This window comes from Balaenoptera physalus, assembly GCF_965194825.1.
Source record: "Balaenoptera physalus genome assembly, chromosome: 19".
NCBI lineage: Eukaryota > Metazoa > Chordata > Mammalia > Artiodactyla > Balaenopteridae > Balaenoptera > Balaenoptera physalus.
In genome coordinates, this window is record NC_138900.1 from 10,450,026 (window position 1) to 10,465,390 (window position 15,365).

The 15,365-nt window shown below is 59.7% G+C and overlaps 1 protein-coding gene across 1 annotated transcript; it reads right to left on the minus strand.

The window, feature by feature from the left end:
• Positions 1-230: 230 nt before the first annotated feature.
• On the minus strand, positions 231-9,876 carry BCAM (basal cell adhesion molecule (Lutheran blood group)). The gene is made up of 15 exons (XM_082438723.1): positions 9,719-9,876; positions 7,627-7,748; positions 6,823-7,051; positions 6,655-6,725; positions 6,329-6,425; positions 6,046-6,228; positions 5,413-5,549; positions 4,988-5,144; positions 2,904-3,019; positions 2,661-2,802; positions 2,353-2,489; positions 2,029-2,173; positions 1,794-1,938; positions 777-894; positions 231-683 (listed from the first exon to the last, which is right to left on the minus strand). Exons 1-15 carry the CDS (start codon positions 9,798-9,800, stop codon positions 678-680), a joined length of 1,887 nt encoding a protein of 628 aa, XP_082294849.1. The 5' UTR covers positions 9,801-9,876; the 3' UTR covers positions 231-677.
• Positions 9,877-15,365: the final 5,489 nt, after the last annotated feature.

The window sequence follows — 15,365 nt, forward strand, 5'->3', positions numbered from 1 at the left end:
CACTGGTCCTCAGGGGCCAGGCTCAGCTCCCTCTGGATGGACCCCCAGTACCTCTCTCTTCCACCCTCATCCAGCTGAGTCACCTCTTTCTCTCTCTCTCTCTCATTTCTTTCTCCATGACATCAGATTCCCCCGAGGTCCAGCAAGGGGGCGGGAGGGCCAGGGGGGAGGGGAGAATCACCTGCGCCTCTTTCCCCTTTCATCCCCCAGAGGAGGCTCTGGCCACAGGATGGTGTCCACGTGACAGACAGCATTTATTCCAGACTCCAGTGTCCACAGATGAGGGGGCGAGGGCAGGGCGGGGGGTGAGGTGGGGATCCAGTGTCAGACTCTGCAGCAGGACGTCAGGTGGGGGGACCAGCAGTGGAGGCAGGGGGTAAAAATAGCCCCGGCCAGCCGACCCTCGAGTCTCGTCCCAGGCCAGGCCTTGGGCTTGGGTCCAGGAGCTATTCTGGGGCCTGGGAGAGTCATACTCCCTGGAGGAAGGTCTCCTCCCTCCCAGCAGTGGTAGGGCTGCTGTGGTCCCTGCCCAGCCTACAAAGGAAGGAAGGGAGGGCCCGAGAGGGATGAGGGAAGGCCGGGAAGGCGGGGGCAGGCGGAGGCGTGCGCAGGGCTTGTTTTCTGGTGCCCGCAACTCCAGGTCGGGTTCAGTGACTGCCTCTGGGAGGTCCTCGGGCTCAGCACTGGGGAGAAGATGGAGGGGTCAGCCTGGGCCCATAGAGGCTGTTCTACCCCCGGCAGTCCCCTCTCACCAGGGTGCCCAGGCCCTCACGCACCTCATCTCCAAAGCCCCTGCTCCCATGCCTGGCTCCTCCAGAGGCACTCCCCACGAGAAGGCCCGTCTGCTCCGGCCGCTCTGACCCCGAGTGGCTCAGCTCAGGTTCCCCAGGTGGCCTAGCGGGAGGAGGCAGCATGGCGGAGGTGGTCACGGCCGGGGAAGGAGCTGGGCACGGCGTGTGTTGGATGGGGATGGACTTGGGGATGGGTGGGAACGGGTTGGGATGGGGTAGGAGGTGGTAGTGGCACTGGGGCTGGGGATAGGCTGAGGCCACGGTCGAAGATGCTGTTGGAGTTGGAGCTGGTGATGTCGCTGGGGTCGGTTTGGAGGATGGGTGTGGGGATGGCTGTGGACTGGAGCCGAGGGTGGCCGTGTGGCTGCGCTTCGAGATGAGGTCAGATGGGGATGGGTTTGGAGTTAGGAATGGGAATGGGATGGGGTTTGCAGGGGGGCCTTGGGGATGCGGATGTGGCTGAAGCTGCGTTTGGTGCTGGGTACCGGCTGGAGTTGAGGATGCGGCTGGGGGAGGGGTTGGGGATGGAGAGGAAGCTGGAGTTTGGGGTGAGGTTAGGGACATGGCTGGGGTTGGGGAGGAGGTTAGACGGGGACGGGTTTGGTGATGGTTATGGGCTGGGTTTGGGGTTGGGACTGGAGATGGGGTTGGAGTTGGGGCAGAGGAGGCTGGGGTACAGATGGGGTTAAACTGGGGTTGGGGTGGGTTTGGGCATAGTTATGGGTTGGGGTTGGGATCAGAGGTGGGGATGAGACTGGGGATGGGACTGGGGTTAAGGTGGGCTTGGGGTGGGTCGGGAGGTGCTTATGGGTTGGGTGGGGTTGTAGCTGGGGATGAGGAGGGGGGAGGGGATGGTCATGGATCAGGTCTGAGGTTGGAGATGGGACGGCACCTTACTGGCGACGGAGCTGGAGTTGGGGATGTGGTTGGTTTGGGGTAGAGGTTGGGGGTGAGGTCAGAGTTGGGTTCGAGAGGTCAATTTCAAGGTGGCAGGCCACTCACGGAGATCCCTTCTCCCCCCGCCGGCAGCAGCCGGGTTGCCCCTTGCGTCTCATGCAGTAGAAGGCGGCCACGACGAAGAGCAGCACGCCCACGCTGACGGCCACGGCCATGACCGCAACTCCAGCCTGGGAGGTCTGCGGGGCCACTGCAGGGCAGGACGGAGCGGGAGGTGGTCAGCCAGCAGCGCTCTGTCTGCCCCGCACCCGGCTCCTGTCCCACCACTGTGGTTACTCACCAGTGCCGAAGTGGAAGACGTGCTGGTCGTTCCCGTAGGGGTTGGAGGCCTCACAGGAGATGCCATCTCGGCTCAAGGCACTGGTCACCTTCAGGGTCAGGGAGCTGCTCACCCAGCCCTGGCCTCCGGGGGCTGGCTCTGCTAGCTGTGGAGGCTCGTGTCAGGCCTGGGCTCACGGGGTCAAGGGCTCGGGTGAGGGCAGAGGTGAAGAGGAAGCGGTCGGCGGAGGGGCGTGGGGTGGGTGACACAGTGCTTGGGCCGTTGAGGGGGCAGGGACTTGGGAAGGGTCCCAGAGGGTTCAGGACGCAGAGGAGGGTCCCTTACGCTGCCGCCCAACTGGCTCCAGCTGAGTTTGGGCTCTGGGTAGCCGCGTGCGTAGCAGATCAGCCTGACTTCATCTCCTTCCCTCCAGCTGCCCTCTGCCTTGGGCTGAGTCTCCTCTGCCCTTAACTCTGGTGGCCCTGGGGGTGGTGGGGTGGGAAGGAGGTGAGCGGGAGGCACCCCGGGGAAGGGGACAGAGGGAGAGAGAACGAGGAGAGAGAGAAGGACCAGCCGTGGACCCCTGTCTTGTTTGGTCCTGGCCCCCCACTCTCCCACACTACCCCTGTTCAAGCCTGCTCCCGCCCCCAAACCTTGGACCAGCAACTTGAAGCTCCGGGTGCGACTAAGGATGGGGACCGTGGGCATGGAGGCCTCACACGTGTAGGTGCCGGCGGAATCGAAGGTGATGGAGCGGAGGGAGAGTGTGGGGTTGTCCCCCAGGGGTACCGAGTCCTGGGTGGGGAGAGAAAGAGCAGGCCAGGCCGGCCGTGAGAGAAGGGAGGGGTCGATGGAAGCGGGGGGTCTTGTGCTGGGGGGACGTCTTTCCCTCTCACCTTGGTCCAGCGTAGGGCTGGGGTGGGCAGGCCTCGCACGGAGCAGTTCACGGTTGTGCTGTTGCCCAGGGGTAAGGAAAGCTCCTCCCCAGTGCTGAGCTCCAGGGGGTCCAGGTCTGGAGGGGGGTACAGACTGTCACCTTCCCCGGACCCTCACCCACTCGGTTAGGGACTCTCCAGGGCTGTTGGGGGTGCAGATGTGAATGGACAATCGTCAGCAGAGAATGCCAAGTTCTCCCCAGCGCCATGAACTCTCCACTCTCCCAGCCGGGCCCTCGAGCCCAGATCTAGGAGTCTAACTCCAAAATACATGCCCACCTCGACCACTTGCCTCCAGATCTGATGTCTGGGCCCAAGGTCAATGGATAACCTTGGAGGTGTGAGGTGCTCCTTCTCTGACTTACCACCCAAACCCTGGCCTTCTCCTCTGTACTACCCATCCTTTCATCAAATATTTCTCTGCTCTGCCCCCCCAATTGGATCTTCTCACTTCTTTCCACCTCTGACCCCAGGGTCCAACTGCCCTGATGGCTGCAGTCACCTCCTCGCTGGTCTCCCTACTGGGCAAGACTCTTATCCTCTCTGGTCCATCCTCTGCTGAGCAGCCAGAGGGATCTTTTCAAAACACACACTGGTCAGCCCTTGCCTCTGCTTAAAATCCTGCGGTGGTTCCCCAGTACCATGGGCATCAAGGCCACATTTCTTGATGAAGCCAAAAGACTCTGCCTGGTCGACCCTGCCCACTGCTTCACCCTCATCTCCCACCCTCCCCCCTTATCCCAGGAGCTCCAGCTACCCTATTCTCTCCCTGTTGTTCTACAGTATGCCAAGTTGGGTCCTGCCTCAGGGCCTTTGCATGTGCTGTTTGCTTGGCTTGGAATGCTCTTTTTCTGGCTCTTTGTATTTCTGATTCCGTTCTTTGGTTTCCTACTCAAATTCCCCCTTCTCAGAGAGGCCTCTCTGACCCTCTATTGTGGACACTCAGGCTTCCCCTTTGGCACTGAAGGATTTGTTCCCCCAGCTGTTGACAAAGATGTCAGCTGTCAGCCCTCAGCTGTCAGCCGTCTCTGGAAACTGCCTGAGCCTCAGAGAGCCCCTCGTTCAAGGTCATGTCCCCTCCTCCCCCAGGCAGCCCACAGCCAATAATGGGTTGATGTGGGGGCGTATAAAGGCCCGGCCCCCACGCCCTAACTGGGGATATCCCAGCCTCCAAGTGCCCTGTGGGGCCGACCGAGGTCTTCCTTAGACTGAAGCCCAACTTCCCCCCCTGCCCAATCCTGCTTCCTTCCCCTCCCCACCCCCCAGTAGGTGTGGATCCCAAGGCACTCCCCATAAATTTCCTGCCTGCAGTCAGAATCTGCTTCCTAGGGATGCAGCCTCCAACACCTCCAATGTAAAATAATCCCCGCTCGCCAGGCAATTCCTTATCCCATCCCTCTGTGTTAGTCCCAGTAGATGCAGGATCGCTACTCAAAGCGTCTTGTTCAGCGTTTACCATCTGTCTCCCCTACCGGACCTGGAGCTCTGTGGTGGCAGGAACGGGGCTGTCTTGTTCACAGAGGTGTCGCCAACCTCTGGCACAGGGTCTAGCCCCAGGACGGGAGGTGGAAGGAGCGTCGAGGAGGGACAGGGCCTTCACACAGGGCTTGGGTGCAGGTGGACAGAGAAGGCTTCTTAGAAGACTGGGACCCATGAGATTGATCAGGAATGGATGGTAGAGAGGATGGGGAGTTATCGCAGGAAAGAGGAGAGGAGCTTGTGGTGTGATGGGGAGAATGCCTTGGCCGGGAGAAGGGTCCGCCGAAGGTGAGGCCAGCCAGGTGGGCCTTGAAGGCCATGGCGAGGCACGTGGATTTTCTCCCGAGAGCACTGGGGAGCCATGGCAGGTTCCAAGCAGAGGAAGGTCAGGTTTTTGTGCTTTGGAAAGGGCTCTCTGGCTGCCTTGTGTGGGAGACTGGAGGGGCCTGGGGCATCTGGACCAGGGCAGGGACCATAGAAAGGGTTGGAGGCAGGCTGCGGGGCGGTGAGGGTGAGGAGGCGGCTGGTGCCAGGCACCCCCCTCCCCGCTCTCCCGGGACTCTCACAGGCCACGTGCAGCTCCAGGGTTTTGGAGAGCTCCGCGTCCTCGGCGGCGTCGTAGTCCTCTACCCTGCAGCCGTAGGTCCCGCTCTGGCTCCGTTGCACCCCTTCCAGGGTCAAGTTCCCCTCGAGATTTGTTTTCAGCACATCCTCCTGCTTGTCCTGGGGGACCAGGAATGAGGAACCTGGTTCAGGAGATGCCTTAGGCTGGCAGGGTCATGCTAGGTCAGGGGTCATCCAAGTCAGGCATCACGGTGAGTCAGGACTCTCTCAAATCAGAGGTCGGAGGTCCTGATAGCTCCTGGGTCACACCGGTCAGGTGCCTTGCTAAGCCAGGGACCACCAAGGTGAAAGGTCGGAAGTTGGTGCAGGTGAATATGGTGCAGGGGTCAGAGGTTGGCGGCTCCAAGGGAATGATGGGGTGAGTTACCTGAAGGCGGAAAAACGTGTACTCCGGGTTGGGGCTGCCATCCCCCCGGCAGAACAGCTGGACAGAGTCACCCTCGCGAACCCAGCCTGCAGTAGTGGACGGGCTGCCCGACCAGAACTGCACGTGCTCTGTGGGATCTAAGGCAAAGGGCAGACTCACGATCAGGGTCAACGGCAAAAGGCAGGGCTGGATTAAGGGAAAGAGGTCAGTGAAAGGTTAGAGGTTCTATCTTTCAAGGCTCAGGTTCACACTTACTCTGAGATCAGGGACCCGAGGTCAGAGGTTGAGATAGGCTGAGAGAACAGGTCAAGGGTCAGAGGTTGGTGTGAGTGACAGGTCAGTGTGAGATTCAGGGGACCCAACGTGGTGTGAAAGGATGGGGCACAACGTTTAGTCATGAAACTCCGTGGGGTTCAGGGTGCTATGGGGGGGGTGGCGTCAGAAGTCAGGGTGGGGCTCGTGCTACCATTTGAGCTCAGAGATCAAAGGCCAGAAGCCAGTACAAACTGCAGCTCGAGCGAAGGGAGTGGAAGGCCAGACGGGAGTGGCAGGTCGTGGGTCAGCCTGGAGGGTCAGGCCACAGGGATGTGTAGAGTCCAAGGTCAGGGCGGTCGGAGGCCGGCGGGGACTCACAGTGCAGGGTGAGGCGGAAGGAAGGGCTGTCCAGGCGGCCGTGCTGGCCCTTGGGCAGCCGGTAGTGCACGGAGCAGTGGAAGCTGGCGTCCCGGTCGGCCTTGTGCAGCCGCAGGTAGAGGGTGCTGGTGAGAGACAGCAGGCCCGAGGCCTCCCGGACGGTGCGGCTGGTCATATAGCCCTCTGGGAGAGCGGGAAGGACGAGGCGGTCAGCCAGCCCGGCCCCGGCCCCCGCCGCAGCCGCAGCCCCCCGGGGAGTCTAGCTGGGCTCCGGCGTGCTCACCGGAGTTCACCTCCATGGGCACCTCCAGGCGCTGCCCGTTCCGGTACCACGTGATCTGCGGGGCCGGGTTCCCATTGCGACTGTTGCAGGTGGCTATCTGGGGCAGACACAGGCCGGCACTGGGCTCGGAGCCAGGACCCTGAAGTCTGGGTCCGCCTCCCTTAGGGTTTCTCCCCAGCCAGACGCAGGAGTCCAGCTCCCAGCACCCTACTCCTCAGACGTGGAAGCCCAAGCCGCCAGCCCCTCCTGACCTTAGGATGCAGGAGACCAGGTCCCCAGCCGCCTCCGCCCCCAGAACCCTAGAATCAAGGTGTGGCCCGAGGTACCTCCTGGGCGAAATCCTCCATCACAGACAGTGTCCCTCTGTTGGGGGAGACCTCGGTGGCCTCTGGTTTCGCTACAGGAGAGATGTTACTGTCAGGAGCCCCTTCCCGGGGTTCTCACCGGCCTGCCCCTTCCCAGGGCGGCTCGCGGGGGGCGCCCCAGACACTCACCGAACACATTGAGCCTCGCGGTGGCCTCGGCAGTGCCCGCTGCCCCCGCCCTCACCAAGCACACGTAGTCCCGCTCGTCGCCCACCTGGGCCTCGGCCAGCACCAGACGCCCCCGGGAGTCCAGCTGGTATGGGGGGCTGCGGCCCCGGGAGTCGTGCACCTTGTCCTGGAGCTCAGTGCCATGCAGCTCGGCCGAGGCCAGGCGGTAGCGGACCCCAGAGCGGTCGGCCTGTGGGCGGGGGAGCGCCTCAGCTGGGGGCTGCCTGCCAGCCCGGCCCTCCCTCCTCGATGTCCCTTTCTTTCTGCTGCTCCATGGGTCTCTGCCTCACGTTCTCTCTCTCTCTCTGGTCCCTCTGTCCCTCTCTCCACCCCTCCCCCCCCCTGCTCCCTGTCTGTTGTCACATTTTCCTCTCTCTGGTTCCCTCTTTCGCCATCTCACTCTGTTCCCACCTGTCTCCCTCTCCCTCCCTGTCTCTCCCCATTCTTTTCTTTTTCTCTTTAGTTCCACCCCCCAGGCTCGTGCTTTCTGGGTGTCTGCCTCTAAATGTCCTCTCTCAAGAGCCAGCGCTCTGAAGGGGGACTTCTTCATTCTAGCCTCGGCTGTGCCCGCACACCAGGGGACCCTGGAGAGGGCCTTCCCCTTGCTGGGCCTCCATTTCCCCACCTGTAAAATGGAAAGGCAGCTTGGTGGAGCTTCTAGGGGTCTTTGGGCTCTGATGAGGGAATGAACGTCTGCAGCCCCACTGCGCCCTGACCCTCAGGCCCCCCTCTGGCATCCCCTGGCCCCCAGCCAGCAGCACTCACCAGGAACCATTCCAGCACGAAATGGTCATGGGCCCCCAAAGGGGTGCAGTCCAGAGTGACAGGCTCCCCCCTCATCACCTCCACCAGAGGGGGCACAGACAGGCGCACCTCAGCCTTGGCACCTGCGGGAGGGTGACTGAGCTCTCTCCCACCACCACCAGTAGGCAGTCTTCCAGACACTCCTCCCCCAGGACCCAGGAGTCCAGGCCCCCAACCCCTCCTTCAGACCCAGGATCCAGGCCCCCGGCCCCTCCTCCCTCAGACCCAGGAGTCCAGGTCCCCAACCCCTCCTCCCTCAGCCCCAGGATCCAGGCCCCTGGCCCCTCCTCCCTCAGCCCCAGGATCCAGGCCCCCAGGCCCTCCTCCCTCAGCCCCAGGATCCAGGTCCCCAACCCCTCCTCCCTCAGCCCCAGGATCCAGGTCCCCAACCCCTCCTCCCTCAGCCCCAGGATCCAAGCCCCCAGCCCCTCCTCCCCCAGGACCCAGCTCCTCTCTCCCTTCATCTCTCATCTCTGCGCCTCTGAGCTTCAGATCCCATCAGCATTTCTCTCCATCTCGCCCTTCACCTGCAGAACTAAGCGCTCCTCCCCTGGGCCACCCAGGGCCCCAGTGGCCTCCATTCAATCCTCTTGGGCTCAAATCGTGTCTGTCCTTGCTTTTCTCACTAGACCAAACGCCCCTCAAGGGCAGGGCTGGGTGGGCTCATTCCTTTGCCTCCAGCACTTTGCATAGGGCTTGGCACAGTGATGTGGGATAACCATCTCTCTCTCATCTTAGCCTCCGTCTCTGCACGTGTGTCCCTCACCCTGGGTCTCCATCTCTTAGTTTCCCGGTCTCTGTGTCTCTCTCAGTCTCCATGTGGCCCGGCCCTGCCCCTGGCCCTCTCCCTCAGGAGTGGGAGGCTGGGGCTGGGCCGGAGCCGAGGCAGGGTGGGTGTGTGGGCGCGGTGAGGGGGACAGGGCTGGGCAGGTTTCAGGAATGTGGGAGGGACCGGCTGGCTCAGACCTGCCCGAGCCCCCTACCCGCTCCTTGGCCCCTCTGACTCTTTGATAGAGCAGTGTGTCACCTCACAACAGTATAGGGTTGAGGCCCCGGATCCTGGGTCCCCAGGGAGAAGGGAGCTGAGGGCCGGCACTCCTGTCCCAGGATCCTGGCAGATAGAGCTGCTCGCATCGGGAAAGCAAGCTCTTTCACTCTCTGGCCTGGCATCCTGGCCTGAGCTCTCAGTTCTTAGAACCTCCATTCCCTTCCCCGCCCAGCCTGGCCCAGCTCTGCCCCTGGGGACCCACTATTTGCCATGCTTGTGCCAGGGGCCTGGATTCCCAGGCACCCACCTGTGGCTCAGGCCTGCCCCCTGGGAGGGAGGTGGGAGCAAGCTGGTGCCCTGGGCTGGGGCTGAGCGGCAGACAGCAAGGGCAGACGAAGAGCTCTCTCTCTCCGCCAGTTCTCTCATCTCTCTGTCCCTCTGTTGCCAGCCTCTCAGGGCCTTCTCCCCTCCTCCCACCACCATGCAGGTGTGTGTGGATTTATCATCTGGGGCCTCCGGGAAGGGGGCGCTGTCATTTGGAAACACTTGGTTCCGCTGTCACGGCTGGTGCCCCAGCCCTTTCCCATGGAGGTGGAGGCGGGGCAGGCGGGTCCTTCTGAGTCTGGGCTCTGAATCTACATGGGGGAGAACCCTCAAATGCACGTGACTTGTTGGTTTCTCGCCACAGCGTCCCTGACCCTCTCAAAACTTGACAACTTTTGAGCGGGGAGATCTGTTTTGGTCTCTTCTGTGCCGGGGAAAGCTCCAGCCACTGAAAGCCTGGACCTCTGGGGGCAGATCCCAGGGTCTGAGTAGGGGAGGGAGCGGAGAGCCCGCGCTCCTGGGTCCCGCGACTTCTTAGGTCGCCTCTAACCCACTGCAGTGGATCCCCAGCCCCTCTGCCTGGCTGTCCCCAGGTCTCTCACTGGGAGGGGCACCCGATGCTCCCATATCCCTCCTCCCTGGGGTCCCCAGGTTAGGCTTCCTGGGTCGGTGAAAGCCCCTCCCCTCTTCCCTTCCCGGGGGCTCCCAGGGGCCGCCCCCTGCTCTCAGCCCGAGCCATACCTGGGTGCGCCCCCAGCAGGAGCGCGAACACCAGCAGCCGCGGGGCCCCGCGCGCCCCGGCCCGGGCGTCCGGGGGCTCCATGTTCAAGGTGGCGGGCGGCGGCGGCGGCGGGCGCGGCGGCAGTGGAGGAAACAACTGGGCCCGGGCTGGGGCTCGGCGGACGCAGGGCTGGAGCGAGGAGGCCCCGCCCCAGGTAGCCCCGCCCCGCCCCGCCCGGCCCCCCTCGATCCCCCCAAACCCGGGCGCCGGGCCAGGACCTCCCACTGCCCGGAGCCGACCTCCCGGCGCTCAGCCGGGAGCGGGGCTCCCTCCGCCCCCAGCCCGCGGGGTGTCAGGCTCAGGCTGACCAGCGCCCGCGGCGGGTGGCCTGACTGACCAGTCCAGCCGGTGTCCCGAGCGGGGACCTCACTGGACAACCGCGGACCCTCTCTCTCCCCCTCAATCTGACCGGGGGACTCGTTCCCCCCGTGGCAGGTGGCCTGGGCTCGCCTCATCGTTTTAAAACAGCTGGCCCCGGTCCAACGAGTGGCCTGCACTGGCCTCCCCAGTCCAGCCAGCAATCCCCAGCCTGACCAGAGGCCTAGAACAGCTTCTCCCAGTATGCCCTGTGAAGCCTCCCCAGTGGCCAGTGCACCAGGCTGCTTTCCTGTCTGACCAGTGGCCTGGAACCCACCAGTTCAATCTCTTGTATCTAATGGTCTTCAAATCCCAGGTCTGCCCAGGCCTCTGTGATAGATACTGGGGCCGTGGGGTGCGCTTTCCTCTGCTCTCCTCTGTAGGGCCCTCCCTCTCTTCCCCCCATCCAGGGAATCCCAGGAATGCCACCCCCCCTTCCTCTCTTTCTCTTCCCTTCACTCCCTCCCAACTTTGGGGGGAGGGGAAGAGAATCAGGCTGGCAGTAGCAGGTGAGTGGGGGAGGGGGGGAGGCCAGGGCACCTGAGGGAAGGGAGGAGGAGCCCCTGCCATGGGTCAGAAGGAAGGGTCACAGGTCAGACTTGGGATCACAGATCAGACTGTGCACGGCTCCTCACAAGCCAGGCCTGACTGGGACAAAATCCCTAGACGCTGGCTGGGGGATGGGGGTGAGATTTCACTGGTTACCTGGGAGAAGCTAGCCCTCAACACTGCTCAGAATAGGGGGCAGCTGGTCATGCTGGGAGAGGTTCCCCGGGCCTCTGATCAGATGGGGGTGGGGTGGTCACTGGTCAGACACCAGGCAAGTCTTAGATTACAGGTCAGCCTCGGAGTTATTGGTTAGACTGGTCAAGGCTACTTTGTCCATACAGGAGAGCAATTGTTATACTGGGAGAGGTGACATTTTAGTATTAGCTGCACCATCCCCTCCTTCAGGAAGCCCTTTCTGCTCCCCTAGGCTGAGTCAGGTGCCTCCTCTGGGCTCCCCCACCCCAGCCCTGCCCATTCTGGGTCATCTCTGTCTGGGGACAAGTCTGTCTCCCGCACTGGACCGGGAGCCGGTTAGGGGAGAGCCAGGGCTGTTTCGGTCACTGTTGTGTCCCCAGCACTGCCCTGCAAAGGCCGGACTCGGAGCAGGCACTCAGGGAAGGTTTGCAAGGCTCAAACGCAGAAGCACACAGGCTCACGTGCAAACCCCACCCGGACCGGATCATCGCAGGATGCACATGTAAACTCGCGCGTGGACAAAAGTGCTCCCTGGGACAAGCTTACACACGGTGACCCCAGGCACCCACTCCCCTGCGGCTCTGGCCCTGGCTCATGTACCTACTGCTTGGGATGCTAGGCGCCCTCTCATCAGCACCCTCCCTTCCACCTTCCTCAAGAGTCCAACCAGCTGAGATTGTAGGTGAGGATTCTATGGCGTGTGTATGAAGGAGGGAAGTCATAAATACCAGCACGGTTCCTCACAGACTTGCAGAAACTAGTACTGAAATATCATCTGCCTTTGTCCCCTACAATTTATTTCCACAAAACAGCCGGAGGGATCCCATTAAAATGTGAGTGAGCTGCTGTCACTCTTCTGGTCAGCACCCTTCCACGGCTCCTCTCACTCAGAGTAAAAGCTGAAGTCCTCTCCATGGCGCACAAGGTCCTAGATCTGGTCCTCTACTTCCGTGACCCCATCTGCCCCTCTCTTCCCCCTCGCTAGCACTGTTCCTGCCACAGTGGTCTCTTTGCTTCCATGCTGTTCCTCCAACGCCAGGCGTGTTCCAGCCTCAAGGCCTTTGCACTTGCTCTTCCCTCTCCTGGGACATTCTTTCCTGCCATAGCTCCTTCCCTGACTTGCTTCAAATCTCTATCACCTTATCACAAAGCTTCCCTTGACCATCCTATCTCATTTAGCAACTCCTGCTATCCCAGCCCTTTATCTCACTACATTTTTCCTTTGTAGCACTTATCACCACCACATATTTATTTTTTGTTGTCTTGCACAGAAGCTCCAAGAGAACAGGAACTTGGTTTTGTTCACCACTATATCTCCAGTGCCTAGAACAGTGCTTGGCGTGAGGAGAAGCTGAGAAAGTATTTGTGGAATCAATGAATTTTCCAATTCCATCCATGCTGTCCCATGTGTAGATACTTATACATTTTAATTAACAAATCCTATCTTTTCTCTGTGTTTATCCCATTATCTTACACTGTAGCGTGGGATGGTTAACTCTAAAACTGGTTCACAGCTTGTGGAATATAGGAATCATGACACATTTGGAGGGGGAATGTCTATTCCCCAAGGATTCCAGACTTGCACTGGAAAATGTAACTACTGAAAGTTTGTGTTGATAAAAATATACATATCTCGTTCCCAGGAAAGTTCTGGGTCCCAGAAAGTTTCCGGGTTTGTTAGAGCATCAAAAATATGAAATGAGGGAATTCTCTGGTGGTCCAGTGGTTAGGACTCCAAGGTTTCACTGCTGAGGGCCCAGGTTCAATCCTTGGTTGGGGAACTAAGATCCCACAAGCCACGCAGCATTGTCAAAAAAAAAGAAATGATAGTGATGATTAAATATATTTATGTAAATATCTGTACATTGAACATAACAAAATATTGATGAGAAAAACTAAGAATAAATTCCCCTCATCAGGTTGAAAAGGAAAAGAAAAAAAGAGAAACTTTTTGTTGTCTAGGGCGGCAGTGTGATTGATGCATTTTTGGTTGTACAAGAGTCAGTTGTGCAGGGAGAGCTTAGATAAGAACTTTTGGCAGGGGCTTCGCTCGTGGCGCAGTGGTTAAGAATCCTCCTGCCAATGCAGGGGACGCGGGTTCGAGCCCTGGTCCAGGAAGATCCCACATGCTGCAGAGCAACTAAGTCCGTGCGCCACAACTACTGAGCCCGTGCTCTAGAGCTCGGGAGACACAACTACTGAAGCCCGCGTGCCTAGAGCCCGTGCTCCATAACAAGAGAAGCCACCGCAGTGAAAAGCCCACGCACCGCAACAAAGAGTAGCCCCCGCTCACCGCAACTAGAGAAAGCCCGCGTGCAGCAGCGAAGACCCAACGCAGCCAAAAATAAAAAAAAAATTTTTTAAAAAAGAACTTTTGGGGGAAGAGAATGTAAGTGTAGAGCAAAGGATACATACTGATGTTGAGTGTTCAAAGGGGTGGACGGTCATGGGCTTTTTGGAGGGAGGGTTGACTAACATGTGCATCCCCTTCCCACATTAAAAAGAATCCCTGCCATCCGAAAGCCTGTTACCCTCTGTTGAAACCAGTAAGGACAAATGTTTCTTTCCTGCCTCCGTTGTAGCTCAGGTGACCTAAGCTTGGCGAATCCCGCTATACTTTGGAATCAGGTGCTAGCAATGCCAAATAAACAGAGCCTGGCTAATCTATTCCTGCTGTGGCAGCTGGGACAGATTCTACTTTGCAAAGATGGCTGTGATAATAGCTCTCATCCCACACACTCCTTTTTTAAATAATTAATTATTTTTATTTTTGGCTGTGTTGGGTCTTCGTTGCTGCGCGTGGGCTTTTCTCTAGCTGTGGGGAGCGGGCTTCTCACTGCGGTGGCTTCTCTTTGTCGCGGAGCACGGGCTCTAGGCGCGCAGGCTTCAGTAGTTGTGGCACACAGGCTCAGTAGCTGTGGCTCGCGGGCTCTAGAGCTCAGGCTCAATAGTTGTGGCGCACGGGCTTAGTTGCTCCGCGGCATGTGGGATCTTCCCGGACCAGGGCTTGAACCCGTGTCCCCTGCATTGGCAGGCGGATTCCCAACCTCTGCGCCACCAGGGACGCCCCCCCACACACTTGTGTACAACCTGATCTTGACACTCTTTCCACTGAGAGATGGAGGTCTACGTCCCCTCCTCTTAAACCTGTGCAGTTTTGTGACTCGCATGTAACCATTAGAATGCGGCACGAAGTGACGCTCCACGACTCCCAAGGTTACGTAGAAAAAGCCATGTAGCTTCTGCCTGCGTCACTGGAATACTTTCTGCGAAGGCTTCAGCCACCGTGTAAGCAGTCTGACTACCCTGAGGCCGGCATGCTGTGGGGAAGCGCAAACTAGCAAGCGTGGAGACCACGTGGAGAGAGGTCTGAGACTGCAGAGGGATGCCTGTCCAGCCCCCAGCTGCCCTGCTGCAAGTGCCACTTGATCGTACCCTGAGCCAGAATCACCCAAGATCCTGAGCCCTTCCCCCAATCCTGGCCCACTGCAACCATGATTACTGTTGTTCACCAATAAGTTTCAGCGTGATTTGTTCCACGTAACAGCTAGCAGACACAGCCCGTTTCTGGGGCAGCCGAGGCAGAGAGATGACCAAGGTCCAGTGGTCACTGGGGCACCAGTGTATCCTCATCAGACGGGTTCTGTGGTGTGATCGTGGCTGGGCTCTGGTTGGAGGCCAGCTGCTCGTGGTGTTCTTGATCACTTTCCAATCCTGGTTCTCTAATCACTCCTGAGAATCTGAGTGATCCCGAGTCCTCTCAATCAATTCCCTTCCTGCCCCAGGGGAGGTTTCTGTTGCTTGGAACTAAATCCATGATGCATGCGTCCATGCTCTGTTTACACTGAAATACCTTTTTCTCATCTTTTCAGACTCAGCTTAGACATTCCCTCCTCCTGGAAGCCCTCCCTGACCTCCCAGGCTGGGTCAGCGGGGTCTGCAGCCCCCTGGGCTGCCCTCATCCCAGCTTTGCCCACTCTGTGTCACCACGGTCTGGGGACAGTTCTGTCTCCCCCACCGGACTGTGAGCCCCAGGAGGGCAGTGATTACTGCCACATGCCCAGCATTGCGTGGCCTGGGACTGGGCACAGGGCAGGGGCTCAGGGGATGCCAGTTGGTTTAAACTTAGGCAGGGGGAGGCTTGGGTCCCTTCGGGAGACACTTCTACTGCTCCTCTGGAAGAAGTTTCCCAAGAGGCACGGAGGAAAGAGAGAGGGATGAGAATGGATCGTGGGAAGACTGGGTGTATAAATAACTCTCAAGGAAATGTGGGGTCTTTTTGCCTTGGAGATCTGGGTTTGGGTCCAGGAATTTTTTGTTTTTCCATGCTGGGGAAAGGGAGTTGAACGCCTGATTCTCTGAGAACTTGGACTCTGGACTCCTAAGTCCTGAGGGCGGGACTCCTGGGTCTGAGAGGGGAGGGGTCTGGGAGTCTAGACTCCTGGATCCGGAGGAGCTGGGTCTCCCACTCTCAGCTCTCGGAACCCCAGACACTAGGGTTAAGCA

Coding starts and splice junctions, on each gene's coding strand:
- BCAM (XM_082438723.1), bottom strand. CDS start 9,800: ATGGAGCCCCCGGACGCCCGGGCCGGGGCGCGCGGGGCCCCGCGGCTG. Junction 5,550..6,045: donor CTTCCGCCTCACCCTGCACT/GTGAGTCCCCGC, acceptor CCTTTGCCTTAG/ATCCCACAGAGCACGTGCAG. Junction 3,020..4,987: donor CCTGGAGCTGCACGTGGCCT/GTGAGAGTCCCG, acceptor ACCCCCCTCCAG/ACCTGGACCCCCTGGAGCTC.